Below are 19,479 nucleotides of genomic sequence, written 5' to 3' on the forward strand. Positions count from 1 at the left end.
TCCCAGCCCCATAAATAAATGGGAACATGTGAAGTTTATCTTTCTGTGCCTGACTTGTTTCACTTAACATAGTGACCTCTAGCTCCACCCATATTATTGCAAATGACTGGATCTCATTCCGATTTAATGGCTGAATAGTCCTCTGTTGTGTATATGTACCACATTTTCTTTATCCATTCATACGTTGATGGACACTTAGGTTGCTTCTAAATCTTGGCTATTGTGAGTACTGCTGCAATAAACATAGGAGTACAGACATTTCTTTGATATAATGATTTCCTTGTTTTGGTTATATACCTAGCAGTGTAATTGCTGGAACACATAGTAGCTTTTTTTTCTTTTAATTTTTTTGAGGAGCCTGCAAACTGTTCTCCATAGTAGTTGTACTAATTTACATTACATTATTGCCTGTATTTTGGATAAAACCCATTTTAACCGGGGTGAGATGATATCTCATTGTAGCTTTGATTTACATCTTTTTGATGATTAGTGATTCAAAAATCAGTAGCATTTCTATATGTCAAAAGCAAACAATCTGAAAAAGAAACCCCATTTACAATTGCTATAACACAAATAAAATATCAAGGAATTAGCCAAATAAGTGAAACATCTCTACAATGAAAACTCTAAAATGCCTGTTTTTGCCTGTTTGCCATTTATGTCTTTTTTTTTTTGAGAAATTCAAATCTTTTGCCCATTTTTAATCAGATTATTACATTTTTTTTTTCTCGTGGAGTTGTTTGAATTCCTTATATATTCTGGTTATTAACATCTTGTCAGAAAGATAGTTTACAAATATTTTCTCCTATTCTGTGGGTTATCGCTTCATTTTGTTGATAGTTTCCTTTGCTGTGCAGAAACTTTTTAACTTGATGTGATCCCATTTGTTCACTTTTGCTTTGATTGCCTGTGCTTATAGGTTATTACTGAAGAAATCTTTGCCCAGTCCAGTATCCTGGAGAGTTTCTCCAATGTTTTCTTATATTAGTTTCATAGTTTGAGTTCTTAGATTTAAGTCTTTAAATCATTTTGATTTGATTTTTATATATGGGGAGATATCTGGTCCAGTTTCATTCTTCTGCATATATCCAGTTTTCCAGTTTTCCTGGCACCATTTATTGAAGAGACTGTCCTTTCCTCATCGTATGTTCTTGAAGCCCTTGTCAAAAATGAGTTCACTGTAGATGTATGGATTTATTTTGGGGTTCTCTATTCTGTACCATTGGTCTGTTTTTATCCTAACACCATGCTGTTTTGATTATAGCTTTATTATGTAGTTTAAAGTCAGATAATGTGATTCCTCCAGTTTTGCACTTTTTACTTAAAATAGCTTTGGCAGTTGAGGATCTTTTGTGGTTCCATATAAATTTTAGGATTGTTTTTTCTATTTCTGTTAAGAATGTCATTGATATTTTGATAGAGATTGCATTGAAATTATAGATTGCTTTCAGTAGTATGGACATTTTAACAATATTGATTATTCCAATCCATGAAAATGGAATACCTTTTTATTTTTTTGTGTTCTCTTCAATTCCTTGCATCAGTGTTTTATAGTTTTCATTGTAGAGATCTTTCACTTATTTGGCTAATTCCTTGGTATTTTGTTTGTGTTATAGAGATTGTAAATGGGATTTCTTTTTCAGATTGTTTGTGGTTGACATATAGAAATGCTACTGATTTTTGAATGTTGATTTTGTGTACTGCAGCTTTACAGAATTTGTTTATCCCTTCTAATAGTTTTTTGGTGGAGTTTTTAGGTTTTTCCAAATGTAAGATTTATCACCTGAAAACAAGGATAATTTGACTTCTTTCTTTCCAAGTTTGATGCCTTTTATATCTTTCTCTTGTCTGATTGCTTTACTTAGGACTTCCAGTACTATACTGAATAACAGTAGTGAAAGTGGGCATCCTTGTCTTGTTCTAGATCTTAAAGGAAAGGCTTTCAATTTTTCCCCATTCAGTATGATACTAGCTGTGGGTCTGTCATATATGACTTTTATAGTGTTGAGGTATGTTCCCTGTATATTCAGGGATTTTTTTGCGGTTTTTATCATAAAGGGATGTTGAATTTTGTCAGTGCTTTCTCAGCATCAATAGAAATGCCTATATGTTTTTTTTTCTTCACTCTATTAATATGATATATCACATTGATTGATTTGCATATGTCAAACCATTCTTGCATTCCTGGTATAAATCTGAATTGATCAGATGGATGACCATTTCAACGTGTTCTTGAATTTGTTTTGCTAGTGTTTTGTTGAGGATTTTTTCATGAGTGTCCATTGGGGATACTGGCCTGCAGTTTTCTTTTTTTGATGTGTCTGTTTCTGATTTTGGAATCAGGGCAATACTGGCCTCATAGATTGAGTTTGGAAGTATCCCTCCTCCTCTGTTTTCCAGAATAGTTTGAGTAGGATTTGTGTTCTTTAAAGGCTTGGTAAAATTCAGCAGTGAAACCATTGGGTCTTGGGCTTTTCTTTGCTGGAAGACTTTTTGTTACAACTGTGATTTTATTACTTGTTGATCTGTTCAGGTTTTGGATTTCTTTCATGGTTTGATCTTGGTAAGTTGCATGTGTCTAGGAATTTGTCCATTTCTTCTAGGTTTTCCAGTTTATTGGCATATAGTTGCTCATTAGAAGTCTCTAATTATCCTTTGAATTTCTGCAGTATCAGTTGTAATGTCTTTTTATCAATACAGCCACTCTGTGTCTTTAGATTGAAGAGTTTAGTTCATTTACATTCAGTGTTATTACTGATAAGTGAGGACTTACTCCTGCCATTCTGTTACTTGTTTTCTGGTTGTTTCGTGATATTCTCTTCTTTCCTTCCTTCCTGTCTTCCTTTTTGTGAAGGTGATTTTCTCTGGTGGTATGTTTTAACTTCTTCTTATTTTGTGTGTATCTGTTGTATGCTTTTTGGTTTGAGGTTACTTGAGGCTTGTGAGTAATATCTTATAGCTTGTTATTTGAAACTGATGACAGCTTGACATTGATTGCAAAAATAAACACAGAAAACTAATAAAAACTAGATTTCACTTCCTCCCTCTACTTTTAACTTTTTTTTATATTTATGTATTATTATACTATCTGTGTCTTAAAAAGTTGTCATAGTTATTTTTCATTGGTTTGTCTCAAGATATGAGTAGTTTTCACACCACAGTTATAGTGTTAATAATATTCTTTGTTTTTCTGTGTACTTGCTATTACCAATGAGTTTTGTACCGTCAGATGATTTTTAATGCTCATCGATGTCTTTTTCTTTCAGACTGAAGAACTCCCTTTAACATTTATTATAGAACAGGACTGGTATGGATGAACTCGCTTAGCTTTTGTTTGTCTGGAAACGTTTATTTCTCTTTCATGTTTGAAGAATATTTTCACTGGATATGTTATTCTAGGATAAGTTGTTTTTTGTTTTTTGTTTTTTGTTTTCTGTCAGCATTTAAAATATATCCTGTCACTCTCCTGACCTGTAAGGTTTCCACTGAGAAGCCTATTGCCAGATGTATTGGAGCTTCATTATGTGTTATTTGTTTCTCTTCTCCTGCTGCTTTTAGGATCCTTTCTTTATCCTTGACCTTAGAGAGTTTGATTATTAAATGTCTTGAGATAGTCTTATTTGGGATAAATCTGCTTGGTGTTCTATAATCTTCTTGTGCTTGAATATTGATATCTTTAGGTTTGGGATGTTCTCTATTATTATCACTTTGAATAAACTTTCTACCCTTATCTCTCACTCTACCTCCTCTTTAAGGCCAGTAACTTTTAGATTTGGCCTTTTGAGGCTATTTTCTAGATTTTATAGACATTTGTCATTTCTTTTTTATTATTTTTGTCTCCTCTAACCGTATTTTCAAATAGCCAAATTTTCAAGTGTCTTCTAGCTCACTGATTCTTTCTTCTGCATGATCAATTCTGCTGTTAAGATACTCTCATGCATTCTTCAATATGTCAATGCATTTTTCAACTCCAGAATTTCTACTTGATTATTTTTAATTCTTTCAACAGCTTTGTTAAATTTACCTGATAAGATTCTGAATTCCTTCTCTGGGTTACCTTGAATTTTGTTGAGTTTCCTTGAAACCGCTATCTTGAATTCTGTGTCTGAAAGGGCACATATCTATGTGTCTTCTGGATTGGTCCCTGGTGCCTTGTTATCTATTTTATTTAATTTCTTTGAGGCAGGGTCTCACTGTGTTGTCCAGGCTGACATGATTGTGGCTCACTGTAGTCTCCACCTCCTCGGCTCAAGTCATCCTCTCACGTCAGCCGTCCAAGTAGCTGGTGGCTGGTACTACAGGCACAAACCACCACACACAGCTAATTTTTGTATTTTTGTAGAGACAGCGTTTCACTGTTGCCCAGGCTGTTCTCAAACTCCTGAGCTCAAGTGACATCCAGCCTCAGCCTCCCAAAGTGCTAGGATTATAGGAGTGAGCCACTGTGCTCGGCCCTGGTGCCTTATTTAGTTCATTTGGTGAGGTCATGTTTTTCTGGATGGTCTTGATTCTTGTGAATGTTCATCAGTGTCCAGACATTGAAAAATTAGGTATTCTTTATAGTCTTTGCAGTGTGGGCTTATTTGTAGCCATCCTTCTTGGAAAAGCTTTCCAGGTATTTGAAGAGACTTGGGTATTGTAATCTAAGTTTTTGGTCACTGCAGCTGTATCTATATTAGGGGACACCCGAAACCCCATAATGCTGTGGTTCTTGCAGACTTGTAGATGTGTGCCACCTTGGTGGTCTTGGATAAGATCTGGAAGAATTCTCTGGAGCATCAGGCAGACTCTTGTTCCCTTCCCTTGCTTTCTCCTGAACAATTGGAGTCTCTCTCTTTGTCCTGAGCTTCCTGGAGGTGGGGGAGGGGTGTCACAAGCACCCCTGTGGCCACCATCACTGGGACTGCACTGGGTTAGACCTGCAGTTATCATGGTACTGCATCTCGCCCAAGGCCCACGGTAACCACTGCCTAGCTACCGTCTATGTTTGCTCAAGGCCCTGGTCCTCTACAGTCAGCAGGTGGCAAAGCCAACCCAGCTTTTGTTCTTCCCTTCAGAGTGGCAAATTCTCTGAGTTGGGGTGTGTCCAGAGATGCCATCTGGGAGCCAGGGCCTGGAGCCAGAAACTGTAGGAATCTACCTGTGGCTAAACTGGCACCCAAGCCACAAGACAAAGTCCTTCAAGGCCCAAGATCTCTTCAGTCAGCTTGTGGTGAATGCTGCCATGCCTGGGACTTTCCCTTCAGGGCACTGGACTCCTGTCTGGCCCAGCGAAGGTTCAACAATGCTGTCTAAGAGCCAAGTCCTGCAATCTGGGGCCCCAAGAGCCCACTTAGTACTATACCCAACAGTGGCTGAGGTTGTACCTTGTTTTTTGGTTTTTATGAAGGCACTTTTTTGTGTGGATAGTTGTTTAATTTGGTGTTCCTGTGAGGAGGACAATCAGTGGAGAATTCTGTTCAGCCATCTTGCTCCACCTCCTGTGTATGAATTTCTGTGGCCATATACTTCAAGGTATTTTGGGATTCTTTCTGCTTTTCTGAATATCTGGAAACTTATAAACTGAGAAGAAACGTATTTATCATTTGAAAAATACTATCTTCCTGCCATGTTAAGTGCTATGTAGAACTGGCCGGAATAGAAATTCCTATTCTACTGACTTTCTAGAGTAGAAAATTGGACAGAGTCCCTTACAGTATGTGGTAAATGTGGCATGAATGATAAAAAGAAAATGCTCTAGTATGGAGAGGTTATCACTACTGAATAACAGTCAGAGGATGTGAAGGATAGCCTGGGCCTTGCAGAATGGGTAGAATTTTGATAGCTGATAACATTCCAGGCAGATATCAGGAAGTTTTAAAACCAAATTAATTTGAGCATGAAGTTTACATTGGAAAGATAAAGCTATATCTTGGCTTTGAATGCCATACTGAGAAGTCTAGTCATTTGACAGATAACAAAATTCAATCACTTTATTAGTAAATATTTTTTCAGCTATCCATTTAATCTCCCAAATGTAGTTTTATAAAAACTGTTTGGTATTTTTATGTATGTTTCTCTCTGAAACTGATATATGCATTTGTGTGTCTATTACCTTTCTTTGAAGCATTAATAAAACTTATAAACTATGTCAAGTCATTCAAAAGCTATTTGCTAGATGGCCTAAAAGGTCACCTCTACCTTTTGTCATTTTTCTAGGTAGAGAATTTTAGGGAGGGAGAAACAGCTACTTATTTCCACTGAAAACTGCCTGTTAGCCTTCCTTCATGAATGTTGTCTGACCTGCTTAGAAAAGAATTTGATGAGACACAGTAATGAAAGAGCTCAAAGTTACATTATTTTGTATAAAGAAAGCAAACAGTATATTTCAAATACTTTCCATGCTTTATTAAAATTATGAACTTTTGAAAGAAGCCTAAATTTATAACAGATATAGCAAATGTTAATTGTTTCAGTACTTGTTTTTAAATATGGCTAAGTAAAGAAAAAAACATGATATTTCACATGTAATATATAAACAAATTATATAGTTCATATTCAAAGTATGATAAATTTATGCTAACAAGTCAAGAAACTTTAAGCAGCTTAGTAATGGAAAATAGATGTAATGATGCTTCCAGGTGACCTCTTAAAACCCCGAGTCTTATCTTGTCACTGTCATGTGTAGGCCTCACACATTAACCTCAAAATAAACCATGATTAAGGGCTTCTAGGATCACTTTGATCTTGCTCTTTCAGCCTGATCCAGTGCTATGCAGACCCTTAATCTCCCTTTCCCTATAATCACACTGGACTTTTTTCAGTCCCTTCAAGTAATGTGCTCACTTAAGCCTGGAGGCCTTTGTGTGTCCCATCCCTTTCTCTCTGCCAGGAATGTTCTAGTCTCTCCCTTTGGTTGCCTGACTTCTATATATTTGTTTCATCTCATTTTAAATAATCAGCTAATCAGAAAGTCTCCCACTCTACATTCTCCCCTCTCAGAGCACCTCATAATTTTCTCTGACAGTAGTTTCCACATCCTTTTTATTTATGTTTGTTTTTCTCATTAAGCTAAATTCCTTAACAGGAATAGTGTCTACTGGTACAGATTATTTATAAAGTATACATATTCTGAACTTCAATGGTTGTGAAATTACCTTTAAATAGATTATATCACTTTTTACTGTGTATAGGAGGGCCTGTTTTCCCACAGTCTTACCTCTTTACATAATGTCAATTTTGAAAAAAACTTATTTTTAAAATCTGTAACTGTTTTTAGTGAGCTCAAATATCTTTTTAGACATTTATTGGCCAATGGCATTTTTTCTGTGTTCCCATTTTTCTGTTGATTTGTAAGAGCTCATCACATATTAAGGATGAGTCTTTGTCATATAAATTATAAATATTTTTTCACAATTTTGTCTATGTGCTAGATGGCTTCTCTGCCTTGAGTTTTATTATCCCTAAAAACCCTTCTCTACTCTGTGCCCCAGAATGTTCTTCTAAATATCCTGCTCAGTTCTCTTATGCTTTCCAGGCTGTCAATATGCTATTTCACCTGACTAAAACAGTGGTTTCAGCTTCTTAAAAATTTCATGAATATTATAGAATATTGTGATTCCTTAGGAACTACTGGTTCTAAAGAATGTTCTCTTTAACCCTTTTATGCCTTTTATAATCAGAATTGCTTATTTATCGCATTACTGGACCGAAATTTTAAGACTGACAATTCCTTGTCTTCTCTCCCTGCCCTCTATAGGGATTATGGGGTCCTTACACCTAGCACAGTACTGGCAAATAGTGTGCTGTTTTGTTTGTTTGTTTTTAAATTATTCTATTTTAAAATTTTTATTTATTTATTTAGAGACCAGGTTATGAGACTGGCTAATGTTTGTATTTGTGGTAGAGACAGGGTTTCACCATATTGCCAAAACTGGTCTTAAACTCTGGGACTCAAGTGATCTACCTGCCTTAGCCTCCCAAAGTGCTGGCATTGCAGGCCTGAGCCACTGTGCCCCGCCAGCAGATAGTGTGCTCCTCATAAGCAAGTATGGAGTTAATCAATCATGACTGTTCTAGAGTACTCTTATAGGAAAGACCTGGCACTTTGTGACATTTGTAGCCTTTTTTGCTTCCTCTGATTTTTCACTATATTTTAGATAATGAGATAATTGATCTTGATGAGTAAGCCAGAGGAATATAGCCCTGTTCTTTTAGGACCACAAAGTTTGTCTGATCTTTTGTGGACTTTTAAATAATGCTTATTCTTTTTTGTGCACCAAGTAATGAAGTGATGAGAGAGTGAATCTAAAAAGTAAGGAAAAGTTCAGGGTATGGAAATAGCTATTCAGTGACTTTGTATTTTTACTTATGTTCTTAAGAACCTTTATTCATGTAATGCAAAGTAATTTGTGTTGAAGTTGAACTTGTGAGAAAATATATAGTACTTAATGCATTCTCATTTGGAATATGTGATCTGTAGAAATTGAAATATGTTTATTTATTTTACTGTTTTTATAGGAGGTTCGTAAAGTGAATGAAAGCATCAAATATAATCACCCATTGAGAAAATGTGTTGATACAATACTTAAAAAGGTAATGAAATCATTTTATCTGTTTCCTTTTGAAATACACACTTATATATTATACCAAAAGTACCAGAAAAGTATGAAAACAGCCTATAGCTGAGGTCTTAAACTCATTTTCATAGAAATATTAACCAAATACCATTTGTACTTTGATTTTTTTTTAATTACTGCAAGTTCAACACTAATTATTGGCAGTACTTTCTGTTGAAATATGGAGATCCTTATATATTATATATAAGGATTGTCATGACAATGATGGAAATAAACCTTTAAACTGTCGTTGTATATGTTCACTAACGGCATATCTCCTGTAAAAATAAACTAAAGCCTCAGTAATATCTTACAATCAGCTACCTACACGTTATTTTACAAATATTTTCATTAATATATTCATGACATATATCATAAAATGAGTGATGTTAGCATAGGTATTTAGTAAACCGTATAGTTAAGGTTTTGATGCATTGGTATTGAATTAGGGGTATTTATATACTTCCAAAAATGGTTATTTGCAGTTCACCAACTGTCTTCTAAACCCACAGAATGATAGAAATATTTATTTTCCTATATTTTAAATCTGTTATACTGATTCTTGCCTAGTGTTCTGTTTGGCTAAGATAATATTCATTGGAATCACTTTTCTAACTATTTATCTCACATTTGCTACTTTTTGAGAACTACTAAGAGAGGGTAACTAAGTTGCCCAAGTTCATATAGGTAATAAATGAATAGTAGTATAGAAGATGACTTTAAATTCATGTATTTATTTCTCTGTGCTATGCCTTTCAAAAATTCAGCATCTTGGATTTGTCGTGATTTTGCTTCATTCTTTAGCTAGAAAAATAATTTATCCTACTTAGAATAATCCTCTCAAATACTAGTTGCTTCCTGTAGGTAAGTTCCCCTGCCTATAGCCATCTATATCTATCTAGTATATATGAACACGAAGATTAATATTATAGAGGTGAGAAGAAACTCAGTACACCTTTTAAGACCTTTTCAAGAAAATATCAGCAGATGAAGTCTAACTAGAGATGGCAATAAAGTAGGAAGATGTTTTTGAAAAAATTAGAACTGCTCAAGAATGAAAGATTTTTAATAAAAATAAATTTTTATCTTTTTACAATTAAGATTTTTAAAAGTCTACTTTTTTTTTTTTTTTAGTGCCCTACAGAGTATCAGGAAAAAATGGGGAGAAACATGGATGATTATGAAGATTTTGATGAAAAGCATAATATTTACCCAAGTGAAAAAAGTCTGGTAAAACTGCATAAACAGGTAACTTTGTTAATTGTAAGTATTTTACTTAATGATGATTTTATTAGACTTATAATCATTGCTCATATAAAAGGAATGTTTGTGAATGTGTATTCAAACTTCCTTTCATCCTGTCCTTATTATTCTTTGAAATATTTTATCTCTGTGTATACCAGCAGGGGTACTATTGGCATTTGGGGAGGGAGAATTCTTCACTGAGCATAACCGTTACATTATATAAAACTGTTACATCATTTTAGAACCTTAATATTCTCAGCCTGACCCAGTAAATGCCCTAGCACTTTCCCGTTGTTGTGTCAATCAAAACATGCTCCCTAGTGGAGAACTGAACCACTGTTGGATCAGAACACTGCCAGGTCTACCCCCATTCTCTTTTTTAGGTGATTTATTCAGTTCAGAGACACCGTCGAACTCAAGTACAATGGCAGATTCTTTTGGAACAAGCATTTTATCTAGAAGATGTAGCAAAAAATGAAACTAGTGCTACTCGTCAGTTTGTTCACACCTTTCAATCTCCAGAGCCAGAAAATCGATTTATCCAATATTTTTATAATCCTACATTTGGTATGTAATTTAATATAAATTTCAAACTGTAATGATGAAAAGTTGTCTGTAGAAAAAAATTATGTGTTTTCACCAATGCAAAATTTATACCATGTGATATTAAGTATCTGGTAACATTTCCCCAAAATAACTGTTTTACTTATCATATAACATATAATCATTAGTTTCCACTGTTACTTCACAAATAATAAAAATTCTATAAACAATGTATACATCAAGCATATTTTGTATAATGCATAATGTATACAATTATGTATTGCCTAATGACTGGGATTACTCTGAGAAATGTGTTGTTCGGCAATTTCATCTTGCATGAGCATCATAGGGTACATACTAAACCTAGATGGTATAGCCCACTACACATGTAGGCAATATGGTATGGCTTATTACTTCTAGGCTACAAACCTATACAGTATGTTACTGTACTGAATAATGTAGGCAGTTGTAGCACAGTGGTAAGTATTTGTGTATATAAACATAGAAAAGATAATAGTAAAAATGCAGTATTGTAATTTTATGGGATCACCATTGTATATGCAGTCCATCATTGACTGGCATGTTGTTATGTGACACATGATTGTACTTAAAATAGTTAGAATTGTAAGTAATTTTACATCACAAGCTTGGGTCTCTTCTTCAGTCTTGACATACTACTGAAATATTCCCCTAAATAGTCCTCTTTGATTATTTACATTTATTAGTCTTATTATAAAACCTATACTCTGTAGTTATCATTTTTCTCCTTTTTGATAATTTATGGCAGTCCCTTCAAGTGTTGTCAAATTTAGTGTGAAGAAACTTAATGCAAGTACAAAAGTGTCACAGTATTAAAACTTCTATTTACCTTATTTATTCAAATAAATGGTTATATTCACTTGATTCTCCTTTGCATGTTTGGTTTTGAGTATGAAGACTTAATGGCTATAACAAACATCTCAGAAAACTTTAACAAAAATGCTTTGTAATTAAATGAAGGAATGATGTGGTATCTGTTTTCATTCATTCAACAAATATTTAGGTATATTAGTGCTACGTATTGTTGGGTGCTTGGTAGTTTGGTACATATCAATTTAAAAAGACAGAAATTCCTACCCTTGTGGATTGAGGAAAACAGACAATAAACATATAAAGGCGTAAAGATGCTGAATAGGCAGTTGATTATAGAAATTGAAATTCAAGGGAGAAGTCTGAACTACAGATATGAATTAGAGTACCATCAATGTATAGTGAACCATGGGGTCAGGGTAAAATCAATAAAGAAGTATTGAGATAGAGAAAAGAGAAAAGTCTGAGGACCAAGTCTGAGGCACTCCAGAATTTAGAGATTAGGTGGATGAGAAGTAACCAGCAGAAAAGATTAGAAAAGGAGGGGCCAGTGAGACAGGAAAATTAGGACAATGAAGTGTTTTGAGGAAGAGAGTATATAAAGTACCTTTTCAAATGTTGCACATAGATTAAGGATCATAAATATTAAGACTTGACCATTGGATTTTAGAGAAGTGAGGGGAGAGGATAAAGAAACCTGACTGAAATTTAAAAGAAATAGGAAGAGGAGCAATTGGAGACAGACTAGAAAACTCTTAACAATGTTTTCCTTATAAAAGGGAACAGAGGAAAGGGGTAGTAGCTGACAGAGGATTGGGGGCATAGTCAAGAGAAATTATCACATGTAATTAGTAAATGATATAATAGAATTTGAGGCCAGGCACAGTGGTTCACACCTGTAATCCCAGCACTCTGTGAGGCTAAGGCGGGCAGATCACAAGGTCAAGAGATTGAGACCATCCTGGCCAACATGGTGGAAACCCTTCTCTACTAAAAATACAAAAATTAGCTGGGCGTGGTGGCACATGCCTGTAGTCCCAGCTACTTGGGAGGCTGAGGCAGGAGAATCGCTTGAACCCGGGAGGCGGAGGTTGTAGTGAGCCGAGATTGTGCCACTGCACTCCAGTCTGGCAACAGAGTGAGACTTGGTCTCAAATAAAAGAAAAAAAGAAAAAAATGAGAATTTGATAAGACAATAGAGAATTTCTAGGACAATGTTCATGACTAGTAGAGATGAGGTAGGAAATAGTGAACAATGAAGAGAATGGTGGAGGTAAGGCACAGATGTAGCTAGCTGAGAAGTTGTAGTGGTAGAAACTTGGGAAAATTCTCCTCTGATCGCTTTGTTTTCTCAGTGAAATGTGGAGAGTAAGTACAGAAGAGGAGATTTTAGAGATTTGAGGAGGGAGGAGAAGGTGCAAAATAGTTACCTAGCGGAGTGGACATCGGAGAAGATTGGCGAATTATAGTAGGCTAGCGAGACAGTACTGAGGACCCACTTGAAGCTAGTGATTAAGAATTTAAAGTGAGGCCAGTCAACGAGGTTGGGTGTCTTTCTCCTGCAGTGTGCAGCTGTGTGGATGCAGGCTCAGAGTAGCCAGGGAGTTGGATTTAACTAGGTGTGGTTTAGCTTAACAGGTACAGTGGAGCAAAATGGGGCAAAGTAAGTGTGATACTGTCCTCAAAGACTGGAATCTGAGCTGCATGAGGAAGGAAGGGCATCAAAGTGTTAAATAACAGTAGAAATGTGATAGAATAAATTGATTTTTCGTCCAGCTATGGCCAGTCAGTGGAGTTGAAATACTGTACTAGATGAAGGCATTGTTTGGAGACAAGGACGCTGGAATGCAATTATATGGAAGGGCTGGAGATGCTGATAATAAAAGGTTTAGGCATCACTGTAGCAACAAGTAATTGAGGTAGGATGGAGGGAAAGTTCATTAGAGAGGAGGTCAAGGAAATGAGAGACAAGGGTATTGAAAGGGAAATCATTTATGTGAGTATTGAAATCACTAGGAATTATGATGAGAGGAAAGTTGTAAAGAATTACAGTGAACCAGAAGCTCAACTATTCAATAAATGAAGTAAAAATACAGCTTTTTAATTTATTGAGCTTTCTTTTTAAAATTTTTCTTTATACCTAAATTCAGACTTAAAACCAAAATGGTGCTGAGTGTGGTGGCTTACACTTATAATCCTAACACTTTGGGAGGCTAAGGTGGGTGGATCACGAGGTCAGGAGATCGAGACCATCCTGCCTAACACAGTGAAACACCATCTCTACTAAAAATACAAAAAATTAGCCGGGCGTGGTAGCACGCATCTAATAAAAATACAAAAAATTAGCTGGGCGTGGTGGCACTCGCCTGTAGTTCCAGCTATTTGGGAGGCTGAAGCAGGAGAATTGCTTGAACCCTGGAGTCAGAGGTTGCAGTGAGCCGAGATCGCACCACTGCACTCCAGCCTGGGCAATAGAGCAAGACTCTGTCTCAAAACAAAATAAGATAAAACAAAACAGTACAAAATATTCCCATATACCCTTCAACCAGGCTCTCCAATGTTAACATTTTGCCCTATTGATTTGCTTTATCTGTATGTATTTTTTCTTACTATTTTAGAGTTGTATCCAGACATGATGCCTCCTTGTTCCTAAATGTTTCTGTGTATACTTTCTAAAAATAAAGATATTTTCTTGCATAGGCAAATACAGCCATCAAAATAAAAAATTAATATTTATACTGTACTATTATTTACAGACCTTATTCAGATTTTGCTATAATTATCCCAATAATATTTTTTGTAAAAAATCCCAGATCATGCATCACATTCAGTTGTTATGTCTCCTTAGTTGCCTCTCATCTGACACAGTTTCTCAGTCTTTGTGTTTTATGATTTATCAGAAAATGTTTTTGGGGGTATAGGCCAGTTTTTTGTTGAATGTCCCTGAATTTGACTTTGATGTGTCTTTAAAATTAGATGCAGGTTAGAATTAGAATTATTAGGTTAGAATTTATTAGATTAGAATTATTAGAATACCACAGCAGCAATGTCATGTTCCTTTCAGTACATCACAACAGGAGGCACACGATGTCAGTTTGTCCCATCATGGGTGATCATCTGGTTAGGGTGGTATCTGCCTGGTTTCTCTGCCATTAAATTGTTGTTTTTCTCTTTGAAATTAAGTATCTTATTGGGAGATATTTTGAAACAATGTAAATACCCCATTACTCTTTTATAGTTTTCCTAATCATTTTTTTATTTTATCTTCTAGAATGGTACTGGGAATGTCTTTTGCGACCATGGTTTTATAAGATACTTGCTGTGGTTCTGTCCATCTTCTCCGTGATTGTTGTGTGGTCAGAGTGCACATTCTTTAGCACTACTCCTGTCTTATCCCTCTTTGCGGTCTTCATACAGCTGGCAGAAAAAACATATAATTATATTTATATCGAGGTCAGTTTATTTTGTGTCTGTCATAAATAGATGTCACTTCGTAGTATAATCCTTAACTATTTCCTCCATATATTTCTTCTAGTAAAAATGAAAGCCGTGAAGTTTTCTGCAGTGTTGTTATTCAAACTTCCAGAAATGTGCTTCATTATTTTACCCACGCTATAGAAACTAATAACTATTTGAGGAGAGATGAAAAGTTGCAAGGTAGTGCAAAAATCTGAGAATCTTTTTTTTTTTTTTTTTTGGAGGCAGAATCTTGCTCTGTCACCCAAGTTGGAGTGTAGTGGCGTGAACATGGCTCACTGCAGCGTCGATTTTCCAGGCTCGAGAGATCCTCTCACTTTAGCCTCCCAAGTAGCTGGGCCTACAGCCATGCACCACCATCCCCTGCTAATTTTTGTATTTTTTTGTAGAGTCAGGGTTTGCCATGTTTCCCAGGCTGGTCTGGAACTCTTGCACTCAAGTGATCCTCCTGCTTCAGCCTCCCAAAGTGCTGGGATTATAGACGTGAACCATCACACCTGGCCCTGGGAATACTTTGATTATATTTATGCCAGTAAAGCTACATAACTTGTAGGCCTCATGTGAGGAGTTGCCAAGGGAATGGGAAAACATGCTCACATTAGAAGGTAGATTCGAAACTTTTGGATCTAGGATGTTAAACAGTTTGAAATGTAGGTTTTTTCATAATCTTAGTGGGTGATTTAAAAATTCTCTATTACTGTATTTCAATTATAGAGCATCAATAAATGTTAGAAATGGAGGCTAGACTGGGCGTGGTGGCTGTAATCCCAGCTCTTTGGGAGGCAGAGGCGAGTGGATCTTTGAGACCAGCATGGCAAACATGGTGAAACCCTGTCTCTACTAAAAATACAAAAATTAGCCGGGCATGGTGGCACATGCCTGTAATCCCAGCTACTCAGGAGGCTGAGGCAGGAGAATCACTTGAACCCAGAAGGTAGAAGTTGCAGTGAGCCAAGTTTGCGCCACTGCACTCCAGCCTGGGCTACAGGGCCGAGACTCCATCTCAAAAAAAAAGAAAAAAAAAAAAATGAAGGATAATGCTTGTAATTGTTAAGTGCTAAAGTCTGTTTGTTTTAAACAAACTGCTTTGTTTTTGTTTTTTTCCAGATTGCTTGCTTCCTTTCCATCTTCTTCCTAAGTATCTGTGTTTATTCTACTGTGTTCAGAATTCGTGTATTTAACTATTATTACTTGGCTACACATCACCAGACTGATGCTTATAGCCTTCTTTTCAGTGGCATGTAAGTCGGATTATGTTTAGAAACAAGAGAAATGTCATCAATGAGTGTATTCTTATAGATCTTTTATTTTTGCTTACAGGTGTTCCACTAACATCTATATTTCTATCAGCTAATTGATTAGGTTTAAATATTAAATTGATGTTTGTTGATTGCCAGCTAACTCCTGCTTGAGTTTTAAGGTTAAAGTAGGTGTACTGGGTTAGGCTAGAAGGCAGAAGAAACATACTTAGTGAGCCTGGATTTACCAACCAGAGATTAGCAAGTAGTAAAAACAATGGAGAGTTTAGAGACTAAGTCAGACCTAGCTGGTGTCCTAAGATTCAGTGGTCTGTCACTGAGTTGAGGAGGACTGAGAAAACCAACAAGAACAATTTTCCTGAGGAATTTAGAGAGGATTTAGAGAGATATCTTCAAGTTGGGTGAGATTGTACAATCTATTAGTTGTTCTTATTGTTAAATGAGGTATTTATAAAGGATGAACTTAGATAATTTTGTAGGGGAGTTGACATCTAAAGTATTTTTAAGCATCTTTTTTGTTGTTTTCCAAATAATTATGGACTCACAGGAAGTTGCAAATATAGTACAAAAAGTCCTATGTAACCTTCACTCTACCCCCAGTGATATCAAAACCGGGAAATGAGAATAAAACATTACTGTTAACTATATACTACAGACTTTAGTTCTCACCATTTTTTTAATCCTTCATTCATTTGTGTGTGTGTGTGTGTATGTGTGTGTATAGATTCCTGTAGGCACCAACACAATCAAGATTCAGAACAGTTCTGTCACCACAAAAGAATTCTCTCATATTATGTTTTTTTTTTTATTCATACCCACACTTTATTCTCCCCAGCCCCAGTTATCCAAGTGGGTTTGTAAGGCATTCTTTTTATTTGGACAGAATTGAACAACTTTATGTCTGTGCTTGTCAGAATGACATATATTGATACAACTTCAGTTCTTTTATGTACTGAATACAATTCACCTTGAGGATGTTACTGTCCTTGTCATGCTGTGAGATGGATTTTACGGATGACTTAGTTGTAGGAGATGCATGCAAAGGCACTCCACAATTTGTGGGGATAAAGCAATGGCAGAAACCATAAAAGCAAGGAATTTGAGGCTGTAGTCATGAAAATTGATGTGGCAATTTTCAGAATACCTCCCAAGTAAGTGAGGGCAGGTCACATTAAGAATTAAATGTATATATAAAGCAAATAGATGAAAATTTTAGCTATAATTATCTGAAATGTTTTTAATACATCTCAGTATAATATAAAATGTATTTTGCTGCTTTACTTTTTATATACATATTTTTAAATGTTTGTTGCAGGCTATTTTGCCGTTTGACACCTCCTTTATGTCTTAATTTCTTGGGTTTGACCCATATGGATTCATCTATCTCTCACAAGAATACTCAGCCAACGGCTTACACATCTGTAAGTATGGTCAGAAAATGGAATTCCTTAGTTTCACTATCTATATGAGATGCTGTTGTTGTGAAATTTCTTTTAATGCCAGCAGAAAAGTTCTATAGTGTTACTGGTAAAATTTTCTCTTAAAGATTGTATATGTATTACTATTGACTAGATAAAAGTGATTTTGCTTCTTTTATGATAAAAATGTTTTTTGGTTCATATAGGTTGTCTAACTGAGCAGTATCAAAAGAACTAACCTATACTAATATTAACTTTATATTTATAGTCAATGTATGTGATAATTTTGAGTAATAATTACATTAATTTTGCTTAAGAGAAAACCTCAATAAAAAGCAGATTTTAAAAAATAAATCCATTTACTGCTTTTCTTCTACTTTTTAAAAAGTTCAAATGGATTGGCATGACTGGTTATAGGCAAATTTTCTAATGAAGGAAAGGAATGGAAATTATAGAGCTATTCCAATTTAACTTACTTTTTTCTTGCTCTTCAGATTATGGGTTCCATGAAAGTTTTATCCTTTATTGCAGATGGATTCTATATATATTATCCTATGTTGGTGGTAATTCTCTGCATTGCTACTTATTTTAGGTAAGAAACTTAACATTATTTTTTCTTTTGCTCTTAAATCTGGATATTCTTTCTCTTTAAAACTCTTTTCAATGTTTACTGATTGAGTTTCAGTTTGTTTTATTGTGGCTTTGGAGAAGCTGGGGATAGTTCAAAGGAACTACTGGAGTGATCAGGTGCTATTCTCCCTCTAAAAAATTTAAAGAAGAAAGAGGTAGAGTTATTATTCTATTATAATAAATAATATTATTTTAACATTATTCTATTTAGGCTAAAAAATGATAGGATTAATTACAGAGTGTTAACTCTAAGTCCTGGCCTTTGACACTGACAGCTAGCATAGCCTGCAAAACACCCTTCTGTCCAGCTTTTTTCTAATGACATAAATTAGCCTTGGAGCTTTCCAATCATTATTGCTGGGTGTCTAGATGCTTCAGACCATGGCCAGAACAAAGGGTCAGGTAAGGACCAATTGTAATCAAGCTGTACATTAAGACTAGAGGAGAGATTTTATCCTGTGTCGGAAAGCACATGGGATGCTCTTTTCATGGAATTAGAATGAATGGTAGAATCTAGGCAGGAGTGAGATTCAAAAGGGTTTAAAGGATAGGTGTACTTGGCTTCTAGCATCTGTCTTTCCTTCTTTTTATATGTCAGGCCTCCTCATCCTGTACTCTGCCCTCTTTCATTGCTTAAGTGCTCCATGACATACCCAAAATACCACTTTTTCAAAAACACTTAAAAATGTTCATTGCTTACTCTTCTGAGAAAAATAAATTTTATCTACTTTATTTAAACCTTCCAATACCATTTTATAGTTGTTACAGATAATATCTACTAACATTACAGTAATGAGTAAACAGATATTGTTTAAAATACATTCTCTATTGAATTTTTAAAAATATATTTTACTTTCTCATAAGTAAAATAACTAAAATATTATAACTTCAAATTGTAGCAGGACGAGCCGCAGACAAGAACCCCTCAGACACTAAGTTGTAGAAGGAAAGGGCTTTATTCAGCTGGGAGCATTGGCGGACTCACATCTCCAAAAACCGAGCTCCCCGAGTGAGCAATTCTTGTCCCTTTTAAGGGCTTACAACTCTAAGGGGATCCGCGTGAGGGTGTGATGACTGAACAACCAGGGGGTACGTGACTGAGGGCTATATGCACCGGTAATTAGAACGGAACAGAACAGAACAGGGATTTTCACGATGCTTTTCCATACAATGTCTGAAATCTATAGATAACACAAGCAGTTAGGTCAGGGGCTGATGTTTAACTACTAGGCCCAGGGTGCGGTGCTGGGCTGTCTGCCAGTGGATTCCATTTCTGCCTTTTAGTTTTTACTTCTTCTTTCTTTATAGGCAGAAATAGGGCATAAGACAATATGAGGGGTTCTCCCTTAAAATAATACTTTTAATATGAACTGATAGCAAATCTCATATTTTGAGTGTTTTCTTTAGGTGGAGAAGACAGTAACAGATCTACCGTGTGAAAATGATATATTAAAAGAAGAG

At 35.5% G+C, this 19,479-nt stretch overlaps 1 protein-coding gene across 2 annotated transcripts in view; it reads left to right on the forward strand.

The window, feature by feature from the left end:
• LMBRD2 (LMBR1 domain containing 2) overlaps positions 1-19,479 on the forward strand; it is a 61,476-nt gene that overhangs the window by 27,673 nt on the left and 14,324 nt on the right. The window contains exons 7-13 of one of the 2 annotated variants that reach the window (XM_073014796.1): positions 8,500-8,574; positions 9,732-9,860; positions 10,226-10,409; positions 14,506-14,687; positions 15,819-15,952; positions 17,286-17,391; positions 17,883-17,980. In XM_073014796.1, coding sequence (XP_072870897.1) covers positions 8,500-8,574; positions 9,732-9,860; positions 10,226-10,409; positions 14,506-14,687; positions 15,819-15,952; positions 17,286-17,391; positions 17,883-17,980 — 908 coding nt within the window. The remainder of the gene's footprint in view (positions 1-8,499; positions 8,575-9,731; positions 9,861-10,225; positions 10,410-14,505; positions 14,688-15,818; positions 15,953-17,285; positions 17,392-17,882; positions 17,981-19,479) is intronic. The other variant, XM_007961378.3, reaches the window with a different exon arrangement.

This window comes from Chlorocebus sabaeus, chromosome 4 (assembly GCF_047675955.1).
Source record: "Chlorocebus sabaeus isolate Y175 chromosome 4, mChlSab1.0.hap1, whole genome shotgun sequence".
Lineage (NCBI taxonomy): Eukaryota > Metazoa > Chordata > Mammalia > Primates > Cercopithecidae > Chlorocebus > Chlorocebus sabaeus.